The sequence below is a fragment of the Chelonia mydas genome, chromosome 15, assembly GCF_015237465.2.
Source record: "Chelonia mydas isolate rCheMyd1 chromosome 15, rCheMyd1.pri.v2, whole genome shotgun sequence".
NCBI classification, from domain to species: Eukaryota; Metazoa; Chordata; order Testudines; family Cheloniidae; genus Chelonia; species Chelonia mydas.
The window spans coordinates 32,308,029-32,328,802 of NC_057856.1; the positions used below are offsets into that span (position 1 = coordinate 32,308,029).

The 20,774-nt window shown below is 49.6% G+C and overlaps 1 protein-coding gene and 1 long non-coding RNA gene across 8 annotated transcripts in view; one reads left to right on the forward strand and one right to left on the reverse strand.

Annotated features, from left to right (window-relative positions):
* The window catches only part of LOC119563792, an 87,204-nt gene extending 71,180 nt beyond the window's left edge, over positions 1–16,024 (forward strand). For 3 of the 5 annotated variants that reach the window (XR_005222404.2, XR_005222403.1, XR_005222400.1), the window contains one exon: positions 15,790–16,024. This is a non-coding gene — a long non-coding RNA (uncharacterized LOC119563792). Of the gene's footprint in view, positions 1–989; positions 2,337–7,357; positions 8,387–15,789 lie in introns of those variants that run through there. The other 2 variants (XR_005222401.2, XR_005222402.2) reach the window with 2 other exon arrangements.
* The window catches only part of TTC28 (tetratricopeptide repeat domain 28), a 496,060-nt gene that overhangs the window by 45,198 nt on the left and 430,088 nt on the right, over positions 1–20,774 (reverse strand). For all 3 annotated transcript variants that reach the window (XM_043529451.1, XM_037878986.2, XM_037878987.2), the window contains one exon: positions 5,609–5,749. In XM_043529451.1, coding sequence (XP_043385386.1) covers positions 5,609–5,749 — 141 coding nt within the window. The remainder of the gene's footprint in view (positions 1–5,608; positions 5,750–20,774) is intronic.

Sequence of the window (20,774 nt, forward strand, 5' to 3'; positions counted from 1 at the left end):
TGAGATCTGGCACCTGCTGCCAACTTCCCCCTCTCTCATGTGCACACACTCCCCCTCCCAGCAGCTCTCTGTGCCCGTGAGAAGGCCTGGCCAAGTGTCCCATTTACAGGGTCCCGGGGCTGGTTTCCTGCAGATGCTCTTGCTGCTGTCTAACAGCAGGCCTGAGCTGCAGCGTTCCTGGCCTGGCTGTGTGCTGTGTGTTCTCCCCTAATGCCTGGAACAACACCTCAACCCTACACAGACGCTGCCGTGCTGCTGATCTCAAACCAGGCTGTGGAGATGACTGCATATCAGTGTCACTCTGCTTTGACCCTCGAAGAGGCCCAAGAGTGACCTTGCAAGCTCCGCAGAGAAAAGGGGAGAGATCACGTGCTGCACTTCCCACTGATCTGGTCTAAGGCAGGCCCAAGAGGGACAGCCTGGGTAGGACACCTGGGTGTGGGAGAGGGTCACACAGGGAGCACCAGAGACAAGGCTGCCGATCCCACCTCCATGCATCAGGGCCTGGCACCACTCAGGACTCCAAGCAAGTCAGACAGTATTCACAGGCATGGACAAAGACCATGAGACAGGAGTCTGGGGGCGGCAGCCGAGCTGGGTGGGAACTGATGAGAGGGAAGCTGGGAATGGGCGACAGGGGTTGGATCACTTGATGATTACCTGTTCTGTTCATTCCCTCTGGGGCACCTGGCATTGACCACTGTCGGAAGACAGGATACTGGGCTAGATGGACCTTTGGTCTGACCCAGTATTGGCGTTCAGTGTAATGTTCTGTCCTTGGAAAAGGTTTCTCAGGACCAGGATGGAACTTCAGAGCAGGAGATGTGGCTGACATCTCAGCTAGCTTAGCGCCCCAACCACTGGGCGATTGGCTGTTCTGGGCTACAGTTCCCCCAAATCAACGTGAAGGTCTTGGTTTTGTGATGAAACGCCATGAAAACAAATTTAGAAAGTACCATTTTTCACACACCGAGTTTCTTGTTCTCCAGCCCATGCCCGCCAGAAGCACTCTCACAGCCTCAGAACAGCAGACATCCACTGGACATGCCTCCACCAAAACTGGTACCCAGAGAGCCTGATCCCAGAGATGCCACCCCGGATGCACAGCCAGGATCATTCTCACTCTCACATCGAGCTGCACGGAGTGCTAGAAATACCCAGATTTGAGCTCCCCGGGTCTGCTTTCAACTGGTTCCCGAACCCACAGACCACCCAGCCCTCTCTGCCCACGTGGCCTGTGTTCAGGCAGCCCCAGTGCTGCTCAGAGCAGGCCAGTACCCTTAGCCGGCACAGGGCCAATTAGATAAGGGGCTTCTCGGCCACTGCTTTCATCTGTCTCCCAAAAACTCACATCAGCCTAGGCCAGCCAGACACCCCTCCACCGCCTGATCAGGCCTGACACTGCTCCAGAAAGACTGACTACATGCTTCTCCTCCATGAGGGTACAGCCACAGCAGGAGAGCCCTGAACTACCAGGCAAACAGCTCTGCTCTCCTCTGTGCTGGAATGCATGTTGTACGGGGGAGGTGAGCATGATCAGATACCACAGGGATGGGCAGCAGGTAAAACCCTGAATGAGATAAGACCGACTGCGTCTGGGAGACGGTATACAGGGCGTGTACAGCTATGGTAGGGTCATGGGCTGCTGTCGCCCTTCATTAATTTCAGCCCCCGCTTTGCTGTGCTATGTCCTTTGGGGGCATTCACACTGGCATGTCGCCAGGCAAACACCCTTCTGATGAACTTAAGCATCCAAATGCAAGACCGGAGCATCCTGCTTGGGCCTTGCATGGTTCTTAGAAAGCATGTCCTTCTATTCTCTATTCATAGACAAAAGACTTCACTTTCCTGCCCCCGCAGCATTAGTGCCAACGAAGCAGGAGCCTCAGTGCCAGCCTGCTGCTGGGTGTCCACACGTTTTACAGCTTCCTGTTAAAAGGTGTATAGTCCCCCTGACTTCTGTACAACACCCTGCACTTTGCTTCTGCATCTCACAGCACATATGCAACCAGCAGGAGGCACTAACATGCCAATGCTGCCTGGGTAGATTAGTAATCATGCCCTGGGGAACTAGAGGGTGGCTTTCATTCTTGCTCGCTATTTGATTCAGTTGGTTGATTTTAATCTGAGAGGCTAAAATGAGAATGGACAGTGTTCCCACAGTGATTCTCTGAGAGGCCAGACATCCCTTGTTCATTCTGGGCAACAGCAGAGTGGGAACACTATCCATTCCCATTTTCTCTCCTTCCAGCCTAATTCTTTGTCACAAAGAACTTAACCCAGGGATGGGCAAACTTTTTAGCCCAAGGACCACATCTGGGTATGGAAATTGTATGGTGGGCCATGAATGCTCACAAAATTGGGGGTTGGGGTGCGGGAGGGGATGAGGGCTCTGAGATGGGGCCAGAAATGAGGAGTTCAGGGTGTGGGAGGGGGCTCTGGACTGGCACAGGAGGTTGGGGTACAAGGGGCTGCGGTGCAGGGGGCGGTGAGAGCTCCAGATGGGGGTGTGGGCTCGGGGGTCAGGCTGGGGATGAAGGGTTGGGGGTGCAGGAGGGTGCTCTAGGCTGGGACCAAGGGGCTCAGAGGGCAGGAGGGGGATCAGGGCTAGGACAGGGGGTTGGGTTGCAGGAGGGGGTCGGGGTGCAGGCTCTGGGTGGCGCTAAGCTCAATCAGCTCCTGGAAGCAGCAGCATATCCTGCCTCTGGCTTCTATGTGGAGGCACGGCCAGGCGGCTCTGCGTGCTGCGCTGTCCGCAGGCGCCGCCTCTGCAGCTCCCATTGGTTGCGGTACCTGGCAAATGGGAGCTGCAGAGCCGGCGCTTGGGGCGAGGGCTGCATACAGAGCCCCCTGGCTGCCCCTATACATAGGAGCTGGAGGGGCGACATGCCACTGCTTCCAGAAGCCACGCAGAGCCACAGCACATGCGGAGCAGGGCAAGCCCTAGATCCCGCTCCCCTACGGGAGCTCGAGGCAGGGCCGGCTCTAGGTTTTTTGCTGCCCCAAGTTCCAAGAGCACAAATGCCCAAGCAAAAAAAAAAAAAAAAGGGTGCTTGCTGGTGCCTAGAGCCGGTCCTGGCTCGAGGGTCGGATTAAAACGTCTGATGGGCCGGATGTGGCCCCTGGGCCATCGTTCGGCCACCCCTGACTTAACCTGACTCCTTGCTCAATCTGGGGTTGTGACGAGCAAGCTCTCCCCATTGTCTCGGGCTGTGTGTGTCACATGGCACCAGCTCCACAGTCCACAACACACAGTACAGTAGAACTGAACACAGAAAACTATCACTGGTCTGCAAAGCTCCCTCTGCCCTCCCCGCTGTGCACAGTGCTTTGTTAAATTGTCTGTCAGGAGCTGACCTGAGAGAAGAGGCCTAGCCAGGCCGGCAGAGGGCAGTTGAACTCCAGCATTGGCCCCTACTCTCACTTCGTTTCCAAGCCTGAGCCTGGAATCAAATGGCTGTGGCAGGATTATGGCGGTCACTAAAACTTCCCTAATTTCCAGGGAAAGTGATTCACATAGCAGGTGTGGTCTCACACGGGCCACAGAAGGGTAGTTTGCTATTCTACTGGATCTCAACATATTTAATGAGATCAGCAAGGAGATATGGAGCATTTCCAGTGCTACTCCACATCTCTCTCCAGGAGGAAGTTAGGTCAGCGCCTGGAGTCGCAGTCCCCATGCCTCTCCCAGCATCTGCAAACTGACTTACTGCGCGTGCGACTCCCAGGAGACTTACTTCACACACCTTGGCTTCCACGTGACAGAAAAGACATTCAGGCACCACATGACTGACTTGCAGTGAGCCCGGATATAGAATTGATGCGCATCACCCTCCTGCAATCCCAATAGCTAGTGTGGAAAACAAGCAAGCAAAACGTCCCAGCAGCCCCCAGGGAACTCCTTCCTGATCCCCAACTGGTGCCCGGGTCATCATTGTTGGGGAAGTTTGAATGGGAGCAAACGGAGATTCTGAGAGTGGAAATGGACCAGTGCTGGTGCCAGCATTTCAGCCCCAGGCTCACACTCGGGGAGCCTCTGCCCCAGCTGATGTGCTCCAGCAGTGACATTAAACACTGCAACCAGGCCTGACTCCTTTCCAGCTGCAAAGGTGTCGATGTACCTGACCTCAGACTCAGTGTGGAAGCCACAGATCCAGCAGCAGCCAGTGAGTGCTTATTTCAGCTCCACATAGCACCATTATCTGGGGACTGGTGACCCTGGTAAGATTCTGTCTCCAATTTCACTTCAAACACTGGCTTTAATCAACGCAGAGATGGGACTGGCTGAGACCTGAGCAAGTTCCAAATACGCAGAAAATGAGCAAAGATTGGGCAGCTGGTGTACAGTGCTATAATTTTCCCAGCTAATTAATGCCATCGTTAAAATTAATGGGAAGCAAACATTTCCAGGAGAAAGTACAGTCGGCAAACAAACAGAAAGCTCTACACTCCAAAGACATGAGCTCGGTCTGCGCAATCTCCATTTGCCCAGAACAGCACACATCAGAGGGGCTGGGGACACAGGGCAGGGTGAGGTTATCAGAGTGCCTGCCACATGCTCCTTGGGACAGAGCCACACCTTAACCTGACTTACAGTTCCCTTCTTGCTCGCTCCATGATCCTGAAAATCTCTGATCCCCTCCCAGAAACATGGTCCACAATGGCCCCAAAACCTAACTGCTCAGATGACAACAAAGCCCCGGCCAGCGCTGTATTTCTGGGTGAGCAAGGCAGCCCCACACCCCATTCACTGCCCCTTCTCCTTACCTAGCTGTGCAGAGCTGTTGGGTTTCATGGGGATATGGGCATGCCACTGCCATAGCCCCTCGAAGACCTAGCAGGGCTTTCCCTCCTCTAACTTCTAGGATCTGAGTTTCTAGCAGCTATGCCAGACACCCCCCCCCAAGCTGGATCTAAGATGGAAAGCAAGCCTCGCGTACAACGGCTACCTGCTCACTGACAGGCCACCAAGTGCCCCTCCCTCGTGCTCCACGCTGGGCCAGCACCTTGCTGGGCATCCCTTCCCCACACGCTCCATGCAGACTCATCCAGTCTGACCCTTGTCAAGGCGCAGTGCAAGATCCTCCTCTCAGAGCAAGCATTTCCCAGTCTAACTAAATTAACCGGGGAGGGAAAGGAAGGGTAGAAAGACAAAAAACCAATGTGTATCCCAGAGACGGGAGAAGAGCAGATTCCTCATGCGCACCAGGAACCTGCCATGCAGACTTTGCACCTGGGAAGCACCAGGGACTGCAGTGACAGCTGATGGTGAAATGATGGACACACATGCACACTCACAGGCTGTGGAGTACTCGTAGCATGGACAAGCTCCTCTGCCACCCTTTTTAAGAGGCCTAATAGAGAGCATTCGGGAGGTTCCTGGCGGGGCAGCACATCACAGAACATGGCTCCTACTCTGAACAGCTCTGTTCTCAGCTGCGCCCCTGGGGAGCGAGTTCACATTGTTCCACAACAGCATTTCTATCACACTGTGTCACACCAGAAGGCGGAATCCTACACACCAAAGAGAAGCCCCTCAAGGAACGAAGCACCTCCCTGCTGTGCTGGCTGCACCCGCGTCCTGCTGGGTGAAGGGTCCAGCTCTCACCTGTTGAAGAGGTTATTCCTGCTGACCATTCGCAGGAAGCCGGTTGGATCAGTTACTGAGTTCAACTTATTGTTCATCTCCTCAAACTGCTGGTCCATGATGTCCCCAGCTTCACTCTCTGTCTCGCTGCTGGCACAGGCTCTGAGGAGGAAACAGCAGAGAAAGGTCAGTAGGGCAGAGCACAGCATCGGCTTCATTGTAAACACTTGGGGGGTGAGAGTAGAACCTGGGCCGAGGACAGGAACTCTCTAGCCTAAGGTCTGTTCTGTTCTCCCAAGGAGACCCAGCAACAGGAGGAGAATGACCCACTCCTCTGCCCAGGGGGCACTGCTCAGGGCTCTGGCTGCATGACTCCTACAGATGGGAATCCTGGAACCAAAATCCCACAGCTTGTAACAGGCACTGGGGGTTGAAGCCACAGCCTGAAACAGGAGCCTCTGCGAAACCCTGACTCACATCGGAGTGTGACTCACATCCTTGGAGTCTTGCTGAGGCCTTCAGACTTTGCTCTCACTAGCACTTCTCGTCAGCAGATCTCAAAGTGCATCATAAAGCAGGCCAGTATGATTAGCCCCACTTTACAGATGGGGAAACTGAGGCAAAGAACAGGGATGGGACTTGTCCCAGGTCACCCAGAAGAGCTAGGAGTAGAACCCACGTCTTCGGAGTCCCAATCCAATCCTCTATCCACTAGGACACATAGCCTCATAGAAACTACAAGCAGTGGGGTGTTCAGCCGAATACTGGCAGCTTGTCCACCATGTCTGCCCTGTGCGCAGAGCAATTCAGCCAGGACAGTTGGGGCAGCTCCTCCCATGGCCTCTTCCTCATGTTTGGGAGATCAGAGGGAGATGCTCCAATGGAGGATTATGCACAAGTTACCCCTTCCCTCCCACTCTCTTGCCTTCCTCCCCTTGTTTGTAACCTCTCATGCTCCTCCCCCTCCTGGAGGGCTCCCAATAGCAAGCAGAGTGTGACACACCTATAAGCCCGGCCATGCTCCTGGCCCTCAATCAGTAATTAACAACTCACTACCCTGGGCCAGTGACCAGCTGCAACGTGTTCAGCTGGTTCTGTCTGGCGCAGACACCTCTACATGCTCCCCATTGGCCACACAGGCATCGAAGACCTGCCGAGCGTCACACAGCTCTGTGATGTCTGCCTGCTGTTGTTAAAATTGGGCCCACCATCACTTCCTTTGGGTTTTTATTCAAAAAGACTTTGGGGTGGAAAATAAGGGCACAGATGGAGGCTGATTCTGGCTGAATGGAAGACGAGAGAAGGGGAAGGAGTGAACTTCACCATCACGGCTGCCATCCTCCACCTCCTTCCTCCTGACCAGACCCAGACGACACGGCCACCTCCACTGGCTTGTAGGATGGGAGACTGTCTCTCTCCTCCACCCCCTGAGTCCTTTTCCTTCCCCATCTTATTTCTTCTTTTTCCCATCCCTCTCCTTTTTTCTTCTAATACGAGTCTGGCTTAGCTGGCCAAGACTGTATATTTTGCAACACTGCTGTAAGCCTATGGCTAGAAAGAGGTGGCTAAAAGCAATGCCCTAAACAGCCCTATGCTGGTACAAGTTTGCCAGGTCTCGGAGTGGCTGGTAGTAAACCACGTGCTAGGCCTGTGTTTTTCCAAGCAGTGAGGTTGCAAGTGAAAGTCAACACCAGAGACAGAAGCTGCATTTTCTCTTTCCTTTCCTTTCCCTTCTCTTTTGTGTTTGTTTGTCTTGTTTTGTCTTCTCAGGAAACAGGACTGGACTTTAACTGCAGCAGCAATGATGGCAGCTCCAACCCATCTTAACTAACCTCTTCTCTTTTCTGATAAAAGAACAGTTCTTACAATCTTTGATACCACCTAAACGACTATCCAACAAGGGGGCTTTCCTTTTAAAAACTCACTCTAGCTTAAGGGAAAGGGAACAAGGGATGCTAATAAAATGAAAGCCTGACTTAACACTTTACATTTCAAATGTTTGAACTCTTTTTTCTGTCTTTCCTGTGTCTAAAAGTTTAAAAGAACTTTTACTGGTGTTTTCACCATGGTACCGAGCAGACTGAGGTCTCTGGATACCAAACCCCTAACTTTGTTTAGAACTGTTTAATGCTGGACAGTGACTGGGTCACATTAACACCTTTGGCCCATATGTTCCATCTAAATTCATACCACACTGCATGCTGAGTGAAGTGTTGAGGAAACAAGAACCACACACAGTCCCCTGAAACAGAGTGCACTGTGCCGGGAGGCAGGAGGGCTGAGTAGTAGCCCAGCTTCTCCAGAGCGTACAGTATTTCTGTGCATTTCACCTGCCTTGTTATTAACCAAGGCCTCAAACCCGATCTCCAGAGAAGGCAACTATCACTCACCTAGTTCACAGAGTGGTCACTGCGGCTGCACAAGGACACTTAGTAGAGCTGGCAACAGAGCCCAAATCTCGCTTGACCACACTGCCTTTTAGACTGTGCCAAATTCTTCATACTGGATAAACAATGGAGGCAGCAGTAATGTTCCTTACATCTGGCATTTCTTAACTTTCAAGTGTTTGACTTTGTGACCTAAATAATACTTTTTTAACACACATTTTGGTATTTCCCAGGGTGTGGTGTGTTTGTGTGTGTGTGTGCAGGGCCGTCCCTAGCAATTCTGGGGCCCTACACAGCTCCCCCTCGGCCATGGTGGCGTGGCTGAGGCCTGGTCGCTGCACTCCCACTGCCAGAAAGTGCAGCCCGGCTGCAGAGCTCAGGGGAGTGGGGGCGGGGCTGGGCTTGCACTCACCAGCAGCGGGAGTGCAGAAACCCAGCCTCAGCCACACCACCAGTGAGTGCTGGGGGGCTCAGGAGGGGGGGCTAGGGCGGGGTCCCAGGGGTAAAGGCGGATGGGGGGGGGGAGCAGGGGCGGGGGCCTGGGGAAGAGCTGGAGCAGGGGCTGGAGCAGCACGCAGCTGCACAGGGCACCAGGAAATTTGGTGTCTGGAGTCTGTTTTTGAAGTTTTTTTGTTGAAGAATTGCAACTTTTAAGTCTGTAATCGAGCGACCAAAGAGATTGAAGTGTTCTCCGACTGGTTTTTGAATGTTATAATTCTTGACGTCTGATTTATGTCCATTTATTCTTTTACGTAGAGACTGTCCAGTTTGACCAATGTACATGGCAGAGGGGCATTGCTGGCACATGATGGCATATATCACATTGGTAGATGTGCAGGTGAACGAGCCTCTGATAGTGATGTGATTAGGCCCTATGATGCTGTCCCCTGAATAGATATGTGGACACAGTTGGCAACGGGCTTTGTTGCAAGGATAGGTTCCTGGGTCAGTGGTTCTGTTGTGTGGTTGCTGGTGAGTATTTGCTTCAGGTTGGGGGGCTGTCTGTAAGCAAGAACTGGCCTGTCTCCCAAGATCTGTGAGAGTGATGGGTCGTCCTTCAGGATAGGTTGTAGATCCTTGATGATGCATTGGAGAGGTTTTAGTTGGGGGCTGAAGGTGACGGCTAGTGGTGTTCTGTTATTTTCTTTGTTGGGCCTGTCCTGTAGTAGGTGACTTCTGGGTACTCTTCCGGCTCTGTCACTCTGTTTCGAGACACCACTGACTTCCTGAGGAAACTACAATCCATCGGTGATCTTCCTGAAAACACCATCCTGGCCACTATGGATGTAGAAACCCTCTACACCAACATTCCACACAAAGATGGACTACAAGCCGTCAAGAACACTGTCCCCGATAATGTCACGGCTAACCTGGTGGCTGAACTTTGTGACTTTGTCCTCACCCATAACTATTTCACATTTGGGGACAATGTATACCTTCAAATCAGCGGCACTGCTATGGGTACCCGCATGGCCCCACAGGATGCCAACATTTTTATGGCTGACTTAGAACAACGCTTCCTCAGCTCTCGTCCCCTAATGCCCCTACTCTACTTGCGCTACATTGATGACATCTTCGCCATCTGGACCCATGGAAAAGAAGCCCTTGAGGAATTCCACCATGATTTCAACAATTTCCATCCCACCATCAACCTCAGCCTGGACCAGTCCACACAAGAGATCCACTTCCTGGACACTATGGTGCTAATAAGCGATGGCCACATAAACACCACCCTATACCGGAAACCTACTGACTGCTATTCCTACCTACATGCCTCCAGCTTTCACCCAGATCACACCACATGATCCATCATCTACAGCCAATTTCTACGATACAACCGCATTTGCTTCAACCCCTCAGACAGAGACAAACACCTACAAGATCTCTACCAAGCATTCTTACAACTACAATACCCACCTGCTGAAGTGAAGAAACAGATTGACAGAGCCAGAAGAGTACCCAGAAGTCACCTACTACAGGACAGGCTGGTAATAGCTCATCTTAAGTGATCACTCTCGTTACAGTGTGTATGGTAACACCCATTGTTTCATGTTCTCTGTGTATATAAATCACCCCACTGTATTTTCCACTGAATGCATCTGATGAAGTGAGCTGTAGCTCACAAAAGTTTATGCTCAAATACATTTGTTAGTCTCTAAGGTGCCACAAGTCCTCCTTTTCTTTTAGCAGGAATGAAGAGTGCAGGAATCTCTTCTCTCTGCACACATCTCTGCTGCCTGGAGTTGTGTTCTCGTCACTGAGCATGACAACTCTGGCTTTTGCTTTCAAGATGGCCATTGCAAAGGGATTTATTTCGTACCCATTTTGCTGTGATTTCTGTACATTGGCAGCAGAGAATGCATACGAAGTCTCAAAGAGGCTAAATGCTCAATAACTGACTGCTCTGAGGAGGCCAGTTATTCATCTATCTGCAGAGCAGCTGGAAGTGGCTCAGAAGGGCTGACATTAGGAAAATATTTACTGTGGCCAACAAACATGTGGAGCCAGGGCTGTAAGCCTCTGTACACTTCTGCATCTCACTCCTGCTTCACTTCCTGTGTCTTCCCCACCAATTAGACTCCTTCATCAAGGAGCTACATGTCCCTGAAGTACTCACACTTCAGACACTGTTTTTGCAAAAACAAACCTCCTTATTCCAGAAGTGAGTGGTGTGTTTGCAGCCTACTCCCAGCTGCAGAAATAGGTGGCACTGCAGGCTCCCTAATTACTCTCCGTAAAGGTTTACTTTTAAGCAAAAGGGTGTGTCACGTGCTCTCCACCCCAGCCTGCGAAATGGCGCTTGTGCTGTTTCCAGTTCATCATTTCACTTCTGTACATCACAGCGGTGAAATGATTCCTGCATGTTTGTAGTTTTGGAAAACTGTTTTGGGTTCCACATGAGAGAAGATGCTGCACAAGCACAGGAGAGTCTGATATTATCAGGCTGATATTGCAATGACTGATTTGACTGTGTGGTCAGATGTGTTCCAAGGAACGAGAAGTGGGAGTCCAGAACCAGGAGGCTCTCAGCCAGTGGACAGGGAAAGACTGGAGGGTGTGAGCCTGACACAACAGCATCTCAGCAGCTTCACCCCACTCCTTAAATGCAGCCGCAGCTCCGGTTTGCTCCAAAAGACCATCCGCCCTGCCACACTTCACTCTAGTGGTCACCATGCCGTCTTTTGTCACTGAAAATCACTTCATAAAACAACAAAGGGAAATTAATCTCACACCACGGACAGAAAAGGTTTTAGGGCAAATTTTCAAAATAAAGAGCACACAAATCCGGTTAACACACAACAGGATTTACAATGTGTGTGCACCGCCACTGGCAGCTGGAATCTCTCAGCATCTCTGCACTAGACACAGGTTGCCTTGTCAATATGCTTCCAGGTCAATGTTCTTTCCACCAATGAAATTCTATTCTAAGTCCGGACCGAAGCCAAAGAAACCCCTGAAGAATAGGGTGACCAGATGTCCCGATTTGATAGGGACAGTCCTGATAATCAGGGCTTTGTCTTATATAGGCTCCTATTACACCCCCGTGCCAATTTTTCACACTTGCTATCTGGTTACCCTACTGAAGAATGAAAAAGAGCTGACTGAACATCAGCACATAACTGATGGAGCTCGTTTCCCAACAGCCTCCCCTTCCTTGGGTTTTATTTCCGAGCTGCAGATAGAGGTGTTCACATCGCACAGTCTCCCAGAAAGGGGGGCAGAGCTCCTGGGAGAAGATAGAAACCTGAATTCATCTGCCCAGCACAGCAGGCCCTGTGCATCCTTGGGAATAATCTGGCCAAACAGAACACAAGCAAATTTCAAAGTCCTTTCAACTGGATTTTTTGCTGTGAGGATCTTATTGAATGCAGAAACGATCCTCTAACACAAAGGTGGGCAAATTACGGCCCGTGGGCCACATCTGGCCTGCGGGACTGTCCTGCCCGGCCGGGGGGGCTAGCCCCAGCCCCTCCCCCACTGTTCCCTCTCCCCTGCCACTGCATAGGCATCGCGGCTTGCGCCCGCCCCCCTCCCAGGCTTCCACATAAGCCTGTTCTGCCGCTGGAGCAGCATGGTGAGGGGGCGGGGGGGCTGGATAAGGGGCAGGAGGTCCCGGGGGGGCAGTCAGGGGATAGGGGGCGGTTGGATGGGGCGGAGGTTCGGGGGGAGGGCAGTCAGGAGACAGGGAGCAGGCGGGGTTGGATAGGGGGTGGGGTCCCGGGAGAGGGCGGTCAGGGGACAAGGAGTGGGGGAGGTTTGTATGGGTCGGGGGTCCCAGGGGGCCTGTCAGGGAGCAGGGGTGTGGATAGGGGTCGGGGCAGTCAGGGGATAGGGAGCAGGGGGGGTTGGATGGAGGGTGGGGTCCCGGGAGAGGGCAGTCAGGGGACAAGGAGTGGGGGAGGTTTGTGTGGGTCGGGGGTCCCGGGGGGCCTGTCAGGGAGCAGGAGTGTGGATAGGGGTCGGGGCAGTCAGGGGATAGGGATTACGGGGGGTTGGATGGGGGGCATCCTGGGGGGGGGGTGGTTAGGGGCGGGAGGTCCCAGGAGGGGGCGGTCAGGGGACAAGGAGCAGGGGGGGTTGGATGGGTCAGGGGTCCTGAGGGGGGCAGTCAGGGGCGGGTAGTGGGAAGGGGCCGATAGGGGGCGGGGGCCAGGCTGTTTGCAGAGGGACAACCTTCCCTACACAGCCCTCCATACTGTTTCCAAACTCCGATGAGGCCCTTGGGCCAAAAAGTTTGCCCACCCCTGCTCTAACACCACAGGATTAAGGCACTTTATTCATAGAAATGCAGCTCCTTGATTAACACACTGTGACGGTGTTTGAAGAATTATAGACACCGACAGAAGGATGTTCGGGAATCCCTTCCCAGCACAGGCCACGAGGCACTGCGCTCTGCCTTTAAACAAAACAAAACAAAACATGGCCAGGGCATGAACTGGGGAGTCAAAGTCAAACTGCAGTCTTCGGGTTTGTGCTAAACCTGTGCTGTGTTTCACATTTAACCCTCTCTGCTCTTTGCTGGCAGGAAAAGAGTAACTCCCAGAGAGCAGGAGGTCCGGGAGAGCAGTTGCTCTAATCTCTTTTGGGGGCCTGGCACTCTCAGGTCTGGTGACAAGCAAAGGAGAGCCCCACAGGGTACACGCTGGGAAGTAGCTTCAAAGTGGTGTATGAAGTTCCACATAAAGCCACCAAGTGAAAAGAATCTGTCCATTTAATTCCCTGCAGCAAATCACACTAAGCCAGCTCTGAGACCACAGGGACAGACCAGGAGCTTCAGCCCTAGCCATTTGCTGCCCTCTCAATCCTGTAAGCCATTTAGCGACAAAGCTGCATGCTGCATTAGGAACACACTACGAGCTAACGCCTCCCTCCATGCCCCCAAATCCTGATAACCTTGTTTCCAAAGGACACTCCATCCCAACCAGTGAATCCGTGACTGCAACGCAGGCCCCCAGCAGCTGCCAAGGGAACTTTCTTCTGCCTCTAGCTCCTAGGCAAAACCGTTTTCCTTTTCAGTCATCATCAGATGCTCCCGAACTTGTCATGACCTGAGCCAGGGAGGATTCTTTCCTCAAGCTCATGGCTTAGGTAAACCACTTGCCATTATCGGGTGTGGCCCTGAAAGAGTGCTGAATGACAGCCTGGCTGCAGGAACGGCATAGCACGGGGAGAAGCCCCTCCCTGCCCTCCAATGCACGCAGACCCCCTGGGCTCTGATGTTAGGGTGGGTTCTTTAAGCTCAACCTACAAAGAGAAAATAGCGAGAAAAACAGAAAGAAGCTCTGACAAGTCCAGCGTAAAAGTATAATAAAGGAGGCCAAGAAAGAATTCAAAAAACAATCTAGCGAAGGACACAAATACTAACAGCAAAAAAAATGTTGAGTCAGGTCCCGAAGGGGTCCATCCTGGGACCAGGATTATCCATTTATGACTTGGATAATGGAGTGGAGAGTATGTTTATAAAACTTGTGGGTAACACCACGCTGGGAGGGGTTGCAAGCACTTTGGAAGACAGGATTAGAATTCAAAACAACCTTGACAAATTGGAGAATTGATCTGAATTCAGCAAAATGAAATTCAATAAATGGGGAATAACTGGCTAGGTGGTGGTACTGTTGAAAGGATCTGGGGTTATAGTGGTTCACAAACTGAATATAAGTCAACAATGTGATGTGGCTGTGAAAAAGACTAATACCATTCTGGGGTGTATTAACAGGACTGTCATACATAAGTCATGGGAGCTAACTGTCCAGCTCTACTTGGCACTGGTGAGGCCTCAGCTGGAGTACTGTGTCCAATTCTGAGTGCCACACTTTAGGAAAGACATGGAGAAACTGAAGAGTGTCCAGAAGAGAGCAACAAAAATGATAAAAGGTTTAGAAACCCTGACCTGTGAGGAAAGGTTAAAAAAACTGGGCATGTTTAGTGCTGAGAAGAGAACACAGGGGGGACCTGAGAACACTCTTCAAATATGTTAAAGGCTGTTATAAAGAGGATGGTGATCAATTGTTCTCCATGTGCACTGAAGGCAGCACAAGAAGTAATGGGCTTTCTCTGCAGCAAATGAGATTTAGGTTAGATGTTAGGAAAAACTTTCTAACTATAAGGGTAGTTAAGCTCTGGACTAGGTTTCCAAGGGAGGTTGTGGAACCTCCATCACTGATAGTTTTTAAAAACAAGTTGGACAAACACCTGTCTGGGGTGGTCTAGCTTTATTTGGTCCTGCCACAGAGCAGGGAGCTGGACTTCATGATTTCTTAAGGTCCCTTCCAGACCTACATTTCTCTGATTCTACTCAAGACTGTTAAGTCCAAAGCAGACTGCAAAGAGTCACAAAGGAATCTCACAAAACTGGATTGACTGGGCAACAAAATGGCAGATAAAATTCAGTATTGACAAATGCAAAGTAATCCACATTTGAAAAAAGAATCCCAACTATACATACAAAATTATGGGATCTAAATTAGCTGTTACCACTCAAGAAGGAAAACTTGGAGTCATCGTGGATAGTTCTCTGAAAACATCTGCTCAATGAGCAGTGGAGTCAAAAAAGCTAATAGAAAGTTAGGAAATGTTAGGAAAGGGAAAGATAAAACAAAAATATCCTAATGCCGCTATGTAAATCCATAGTATGCCCACACCTTGAATATTGTGTGCAGTTCTCATTGCCCCATATTTATATTGCTCCAATATATTAAAATTGGAAAAGGTGCAGAGAAAGGCAACAAAAACGATTAGGAGTATAGGACAGCTTCTGTACAAGGAGAGATTAAAAAGACTGGGACTGTTCAGTTTAGAAAAGAGATGACGAAGAGGAGATAAAATAACCTAAATCTGTATGAAATCACGAACATGTGGAGAAAGTGAGTAGGGAAGTGTTATTTAACTCTTCTGTGACACAGGGTCAGAAAGGCTAATTGACCCATATTCCATCTTTTTAGTAGATAATATCTGTGTTTTTGTATGTGTACATATATATTGTTAGAGGTTAACAATGTAACCAAACCTGTCTATCCCTGTATTCTGTTAATTCAGAGATCAAAAGGAGATATTAACATTTAAATGAACTGTGAATGTAGTAATATCACTGTCGTAATTTCTCTTTGAAGTATAAAGCAAATCACCTGCAAATGGTGGGAGATTTATGTTAATACATGTAGCTAATTACTGGTGATGTTTAGGAAATAGGAGGTTACTTTAAAGACACTATTGTTCACCCAAGCACTGCATGTGGTCAAGAGGCTGCCCGAATAAAGTATAAAGAGCGTTTTGGGACCTGATCCTTTCATCTCAAATCTGCTTATGCTTCATCAGGGGAAGTCTGAGCCACAAGATTGAGATCTCCAGTTTCATTCTGGGTCACCCTAATATTGAACACTGGATTGAACGAACCAGTGGACTAATTCTGAAAGAACTCTATGCAACTCTAAAGCTCATCATCTCTACTATGAAAATGACCTAAGAACTCTATACATGTCTGTATGTATAATAATCCTTTAACCAATCATCACTCTCTTTTCTTTTTTTAATAAATTTTAGTTAATAACAATTGGTTATAAGCGTGTTTTTGGGTAAGATCTAAAATATTCATTGACCTGGGGAGGTATTGTTTCCTTTGGGATTGGTAGAACTTTTATATGATGAACAAGATTTTCAATAATCCTCATCATATTTGACTTGGCTGTCAGGGTGGGAGCCCAAAGGCTGGGTTGCTTTAAGGGAGCTATGTTTTTGGCTTCTGGGTAATCAATAAGGTATTATAGAAGCTGTTTTGTTGGTAGCTTGATGGAGCTAAGTATTAAAATAACCACCAGTTTTGGGGATTGCCTGCCCCATTCTTTACAGTTTGCCCTAATTGAGCAATCTCAGCATGGCCCCCCTGTGACCTCAGTCACAACTTCACATAAAACAACAACTAAGGGTCAATCAATAAAATGAATAGGCAGCAGATTTAAAACAAACAAAAGGAAGTACTTCTACACACAACATATAGTCAGCCTGTGGAACTCATTGCCAATGGGATGCTGAGAAGGCCAAAAGCGTAAGCGAGCTCAAAAAAGAATAAAGTAAGTTCATGGAGGATAGGTCCATCAATGGCTATTCGCCAAGATGGTCAGGGACACAACCCCATGCTCCGAGATGTCCCTGAACCTCCAACTGCCAGAAGCATCTGGCACTGGTCACCATCAGACAGAGGACACTGGGCTAGATGAACCATGAGTCTGATTCAGTATGACCGTTCTTATATGTTGTTATGGGAACTGATGGTGGATGGAATTGTGAGTGATCCAGTGAATCTCTTGTGCAAACAGAGGTCAGAGCATAATGGAGATTTGCATCAGAGATGACAGGGTCTCTGCATTCCTAGAGGGCGGGGTTCAGCTGCCTAAACCTTGGTGAATTTGTAACCCCATTGGTAAAAGGAGACATGGGGACAGATTTAAGGAGCTCACTTTCTATTCTGTTTCTCCTGCCCTATTTGTTACTACCCACTGTCCGGAAAGGATGGTTCTAATTCTTATAGAAAAGATCCAGTGCCAACATGTACGTACAGGGCATGTTGGAAGCAGCATCCACATGCAGGATACAATCCCCAAAGCCCAGAAAATGTCAGCTGGGGATGGAGGGAACTGATTTTAGACACTGACTTAAAAAAGGAATCACACAGCCCAGTCTCCAAGCATGGCTTGGACAATGTAACCCTAAGGGTCTGTCTGCAACCAACAGGAGCAAAAGAACTCCAGGCTATATTGTCTATAAAATCTCCACAGCTCCGGAACCCGCCACACCACGGAGGATGAGGACGGAGTTGGTGCCTCCATTTCTTGTAAGGTGCTGGTTGGGTTGGCATTAATCTAGTGATTATTTATTATTATTTGGATATCACTGATACCGTGGTTCAAGCTTGTCTGGGCTTTAGTGGGAAGGATGCCGCCTCCACTCTTACATCTGGTCCCCTAGAGATATTTGAGCTCAGGTATACTCCCATCACTTCTGCCAGGAGCCCTTTTTAAAAAAATTGCTCACATGCCATTTGTTTCTGACAGCTGCAGCCTTCAGTGAAATGAATAACCTAATTGCGCAGCTGTGAAGAGCTCTGGATTCCCTTCAGGGAGCCATCCCTAGGTTCCTGGAAGGTCACACCCCCTCAGCAGAATGAATTCCACTTTTATTCAAATGAGGGATAATTAAGAATTCAATAATTGCGGATTTGGGAATGTCGGGGACAGAGTCAATTGCTAGCTATATAGTTTACCTATTACTCTTCCCCATGGCAGTGCCTGTCGCTCATGTACATACACTTATAGCTACTTAAAAGACACCACATTAGTGTAAAGCACTGAACATTCATAATCCCACAAAACCCCAGTAAGGAAGGTGGGTGAATATTATCCTCATTTTAGAGATGGGGAAGCTCAGAAAGAGAAAGGGGAAGTGACTTGCCCAAGGCCACATGGTGAGTTCAGTGGCAGAGACAGGATCAGAACTCAGGACCTCCCTGAATCCCAGTCCTGTGTTCTTTCCTCTAGATCATACTGGCTTCCTCCATCAGACAACTACAGGGCAAGCATGTGAACATGTGTCTGTGCACACACCACCACATGTTGCATTCACAGCCAGTATCCCAGGAAAGCACACATGATAGGTACCCACAAGACCCACCTGGATTTCTGCCTCATGTAGACCTGCTTCTCCTAAATGTGAACGCTCAAATCTCAATATCTGGGATGCTGCAAAGGAATTTTCCAGGCTATTACTTTAGTTTCATACAAAACATTTCACAGCTGGGAATTTCTGTAACCAGGTTTTTACTCATTTTTCTTTTCTTTATAATTATCCAGCAATATCCCAGAGCCAAACCTCTAACATTTTCTTGTATTTTGTTCCTCTTCTTCTAACCCAGCCACGTTCTGCGCACGAATGAAGTTACAGGAAGTGGCTGCATAAGTAGCAAGGATGAGAGATTCATGGTGCTGCCGGCGCACCCTCCAGACACACAAACCCTCCACACAGCACTGAGCCTGAGCCCCCAGTTCTTTCTCCTTTTCCCACACGGATCACACTGACATCACCGGTCCCCCACCCCCAGAACACTGGGCAGCAAAGCAGAGAGCGGCAAGTATCAGTTTTCTCCGAGATACATGCAGTCCATCTCCAGCTAACTGCTCCTGCTGCATGCTCGCTCTTGTTCTCTTTAAAGCCTTTGAAGCCAGTTAACTTTCTTGACACATGGGGGAGGCTACCTTCTTTGATCTGTTTCTCTTCCCCATCACCTTCCCCTATCTCTCACACCCTGGCCAGGTAAATATGGCTCCAGAGTTGTTTGTGTTGTGCCTGTCTGCTCCCCTTTAAAAAATGTCCTGGGCTGTGAACTGCTGTGTTTTTGTGCTACAGAGTCTCAGAGATTGGGCTGGAACCACCACACTCTTCAGACAGGAACATATTCCAGAGCTTGCACAGCATGTTTAGCTTTTTCAGGATTAAGGTAATAATTTTCATGCTAACAAAAATGGCTGGAAAGTCTCAAGGAACCCACAAGTGATTTCTCTAGCAGAAGGGCAGGGTTTTACTTGGCAGATTTCCACTGAAAGGCAGATAGAAAGTGACTTGTTTTCACGAGGGTCCTGATATGGCATCCTGCTCAATAAGGGAAAGTTTCTTTTCTGTTTGGTAGTGCTCTGGACAGGCCCCTTCCTCATAATGCAGGTGACAAATATTTCTGCTCACGCTGGACTTGATGCCAGTTATTACAATCAGGCCAGAAGACTTTGCAAATGCAGAGAGCTGTTGGCAAAATAATTTCATTCACAAACTGCTCATAAATTTCCAGGCAGCTTCCAAGAATCTTCTGAGCAGCCCATGAATATAAAGAGCCTGAAAGTTCCTGGGCTGTAATTTGTCTTTCTATGTATGAGTGTTCTTGGCTGAAGTACTTGAGCTGAAGTCATCAAGGGCCCAAATCACTGTCTGTCAGGCTGGATTTCTGCAGCCCTGCAGGTTGTTTCTTGCCAGTTTTCGAAGTATTGCTACTCTCCTGTCTCAGGTATTTCCAACCACAGACAAGAGCCCAGCTGCTTCTCAAGGCTTCAGACACTTGAATGGAGACACATTTTTTGCGTTCAGTTTTTCTCCTGGAAAGGACTGTTTCTTATGTTTGAACCATCATCTGAGACAGCAAGGGAAACATCCAAAGGTCTCTGGAAATTCAACCCAGTGGTCCCCCCCTTTGCAAATCACCAGCCACCACTCAAACTCTTGTCTAGAGAACAGTAGGGGAAATACACTTAGCTGATAGTTTAGTGGAATATCAGGACATCCTCTTGTATACCAACACTGGCAGATCCCATCAACACTGTCCCCAACCCTTGGAGGTCACTCATAGAAGGCCCGCAACTGATGGAGCAATGAGGGAGAAGGCTGAAGCACCAGTGGTGCAGAACTCACTGCACGTTAGGGTGACCAGATGTCCTGATTTTATAGGGACAGTCCCAATATTTGGGGCTTTTTCTTATATAGGCTCCTATTACCCCCCACCTCCTGTCCCAATTTTTCTTGCTATCTGGTCACCCTACTGCATGTCTGGTCATTTATCACAGAGAGCATTTCTGTCTCTCGCTATCATGGTAGGGACAGTGGCAAGGAAGCTGTTCTCTTTCTCTCTGGCAGAATGCACAACAAAGTCAGGCCCAGTGGAACCATATACCTGTTCTGTGCAGACGGGAGAACTCCACAGCCCTCTGGCTGAGAGCAACTTCCTAGCAAGTTGGCTAAGAAGACAGATTGAATTTGGGCTCTCTGGAGAGTACCACCAGGCAGTATCGGGCAGGAGGTTAAAAGTGCACCAATTTATATGGCAAACCTTCACGGTGGTGTGCTCAGTGATATGCTGGAGGAGAAGTTGTGTCCTGCCCTGCAGCAGGTTCATTCTTTCCTCCTTGGTAGATTCCCACCCCGGGACCCACCTGCAGAGGGTCCCATCCTTTTCAGTGCATAGGCCCGGCTGCCAGGAGACAGTAGTCAGTCTGGCCTGCGCTGTCTCTAGCTGTGAATGCCACACAACGCTGCAGACACTGTGAGTGGGAGTGCCTCTGGGTGTAGTGCAGGGTGCCAGTCACAGCCACTGCATTCCTCGCTGCAAGGAGTTTGCATCAGGAGAGACATTATTTTGCAGGGAACTCCCTCCCTGCATGTGTCTGATTAGCATGCAGTTGGAAAACCAGCAAAGGGATAAAGGAAAAGGCAATTAAGGAATGTCGCAATGAGATTGTCTTTGTGTAGCCAACACATTTTATTGGAAG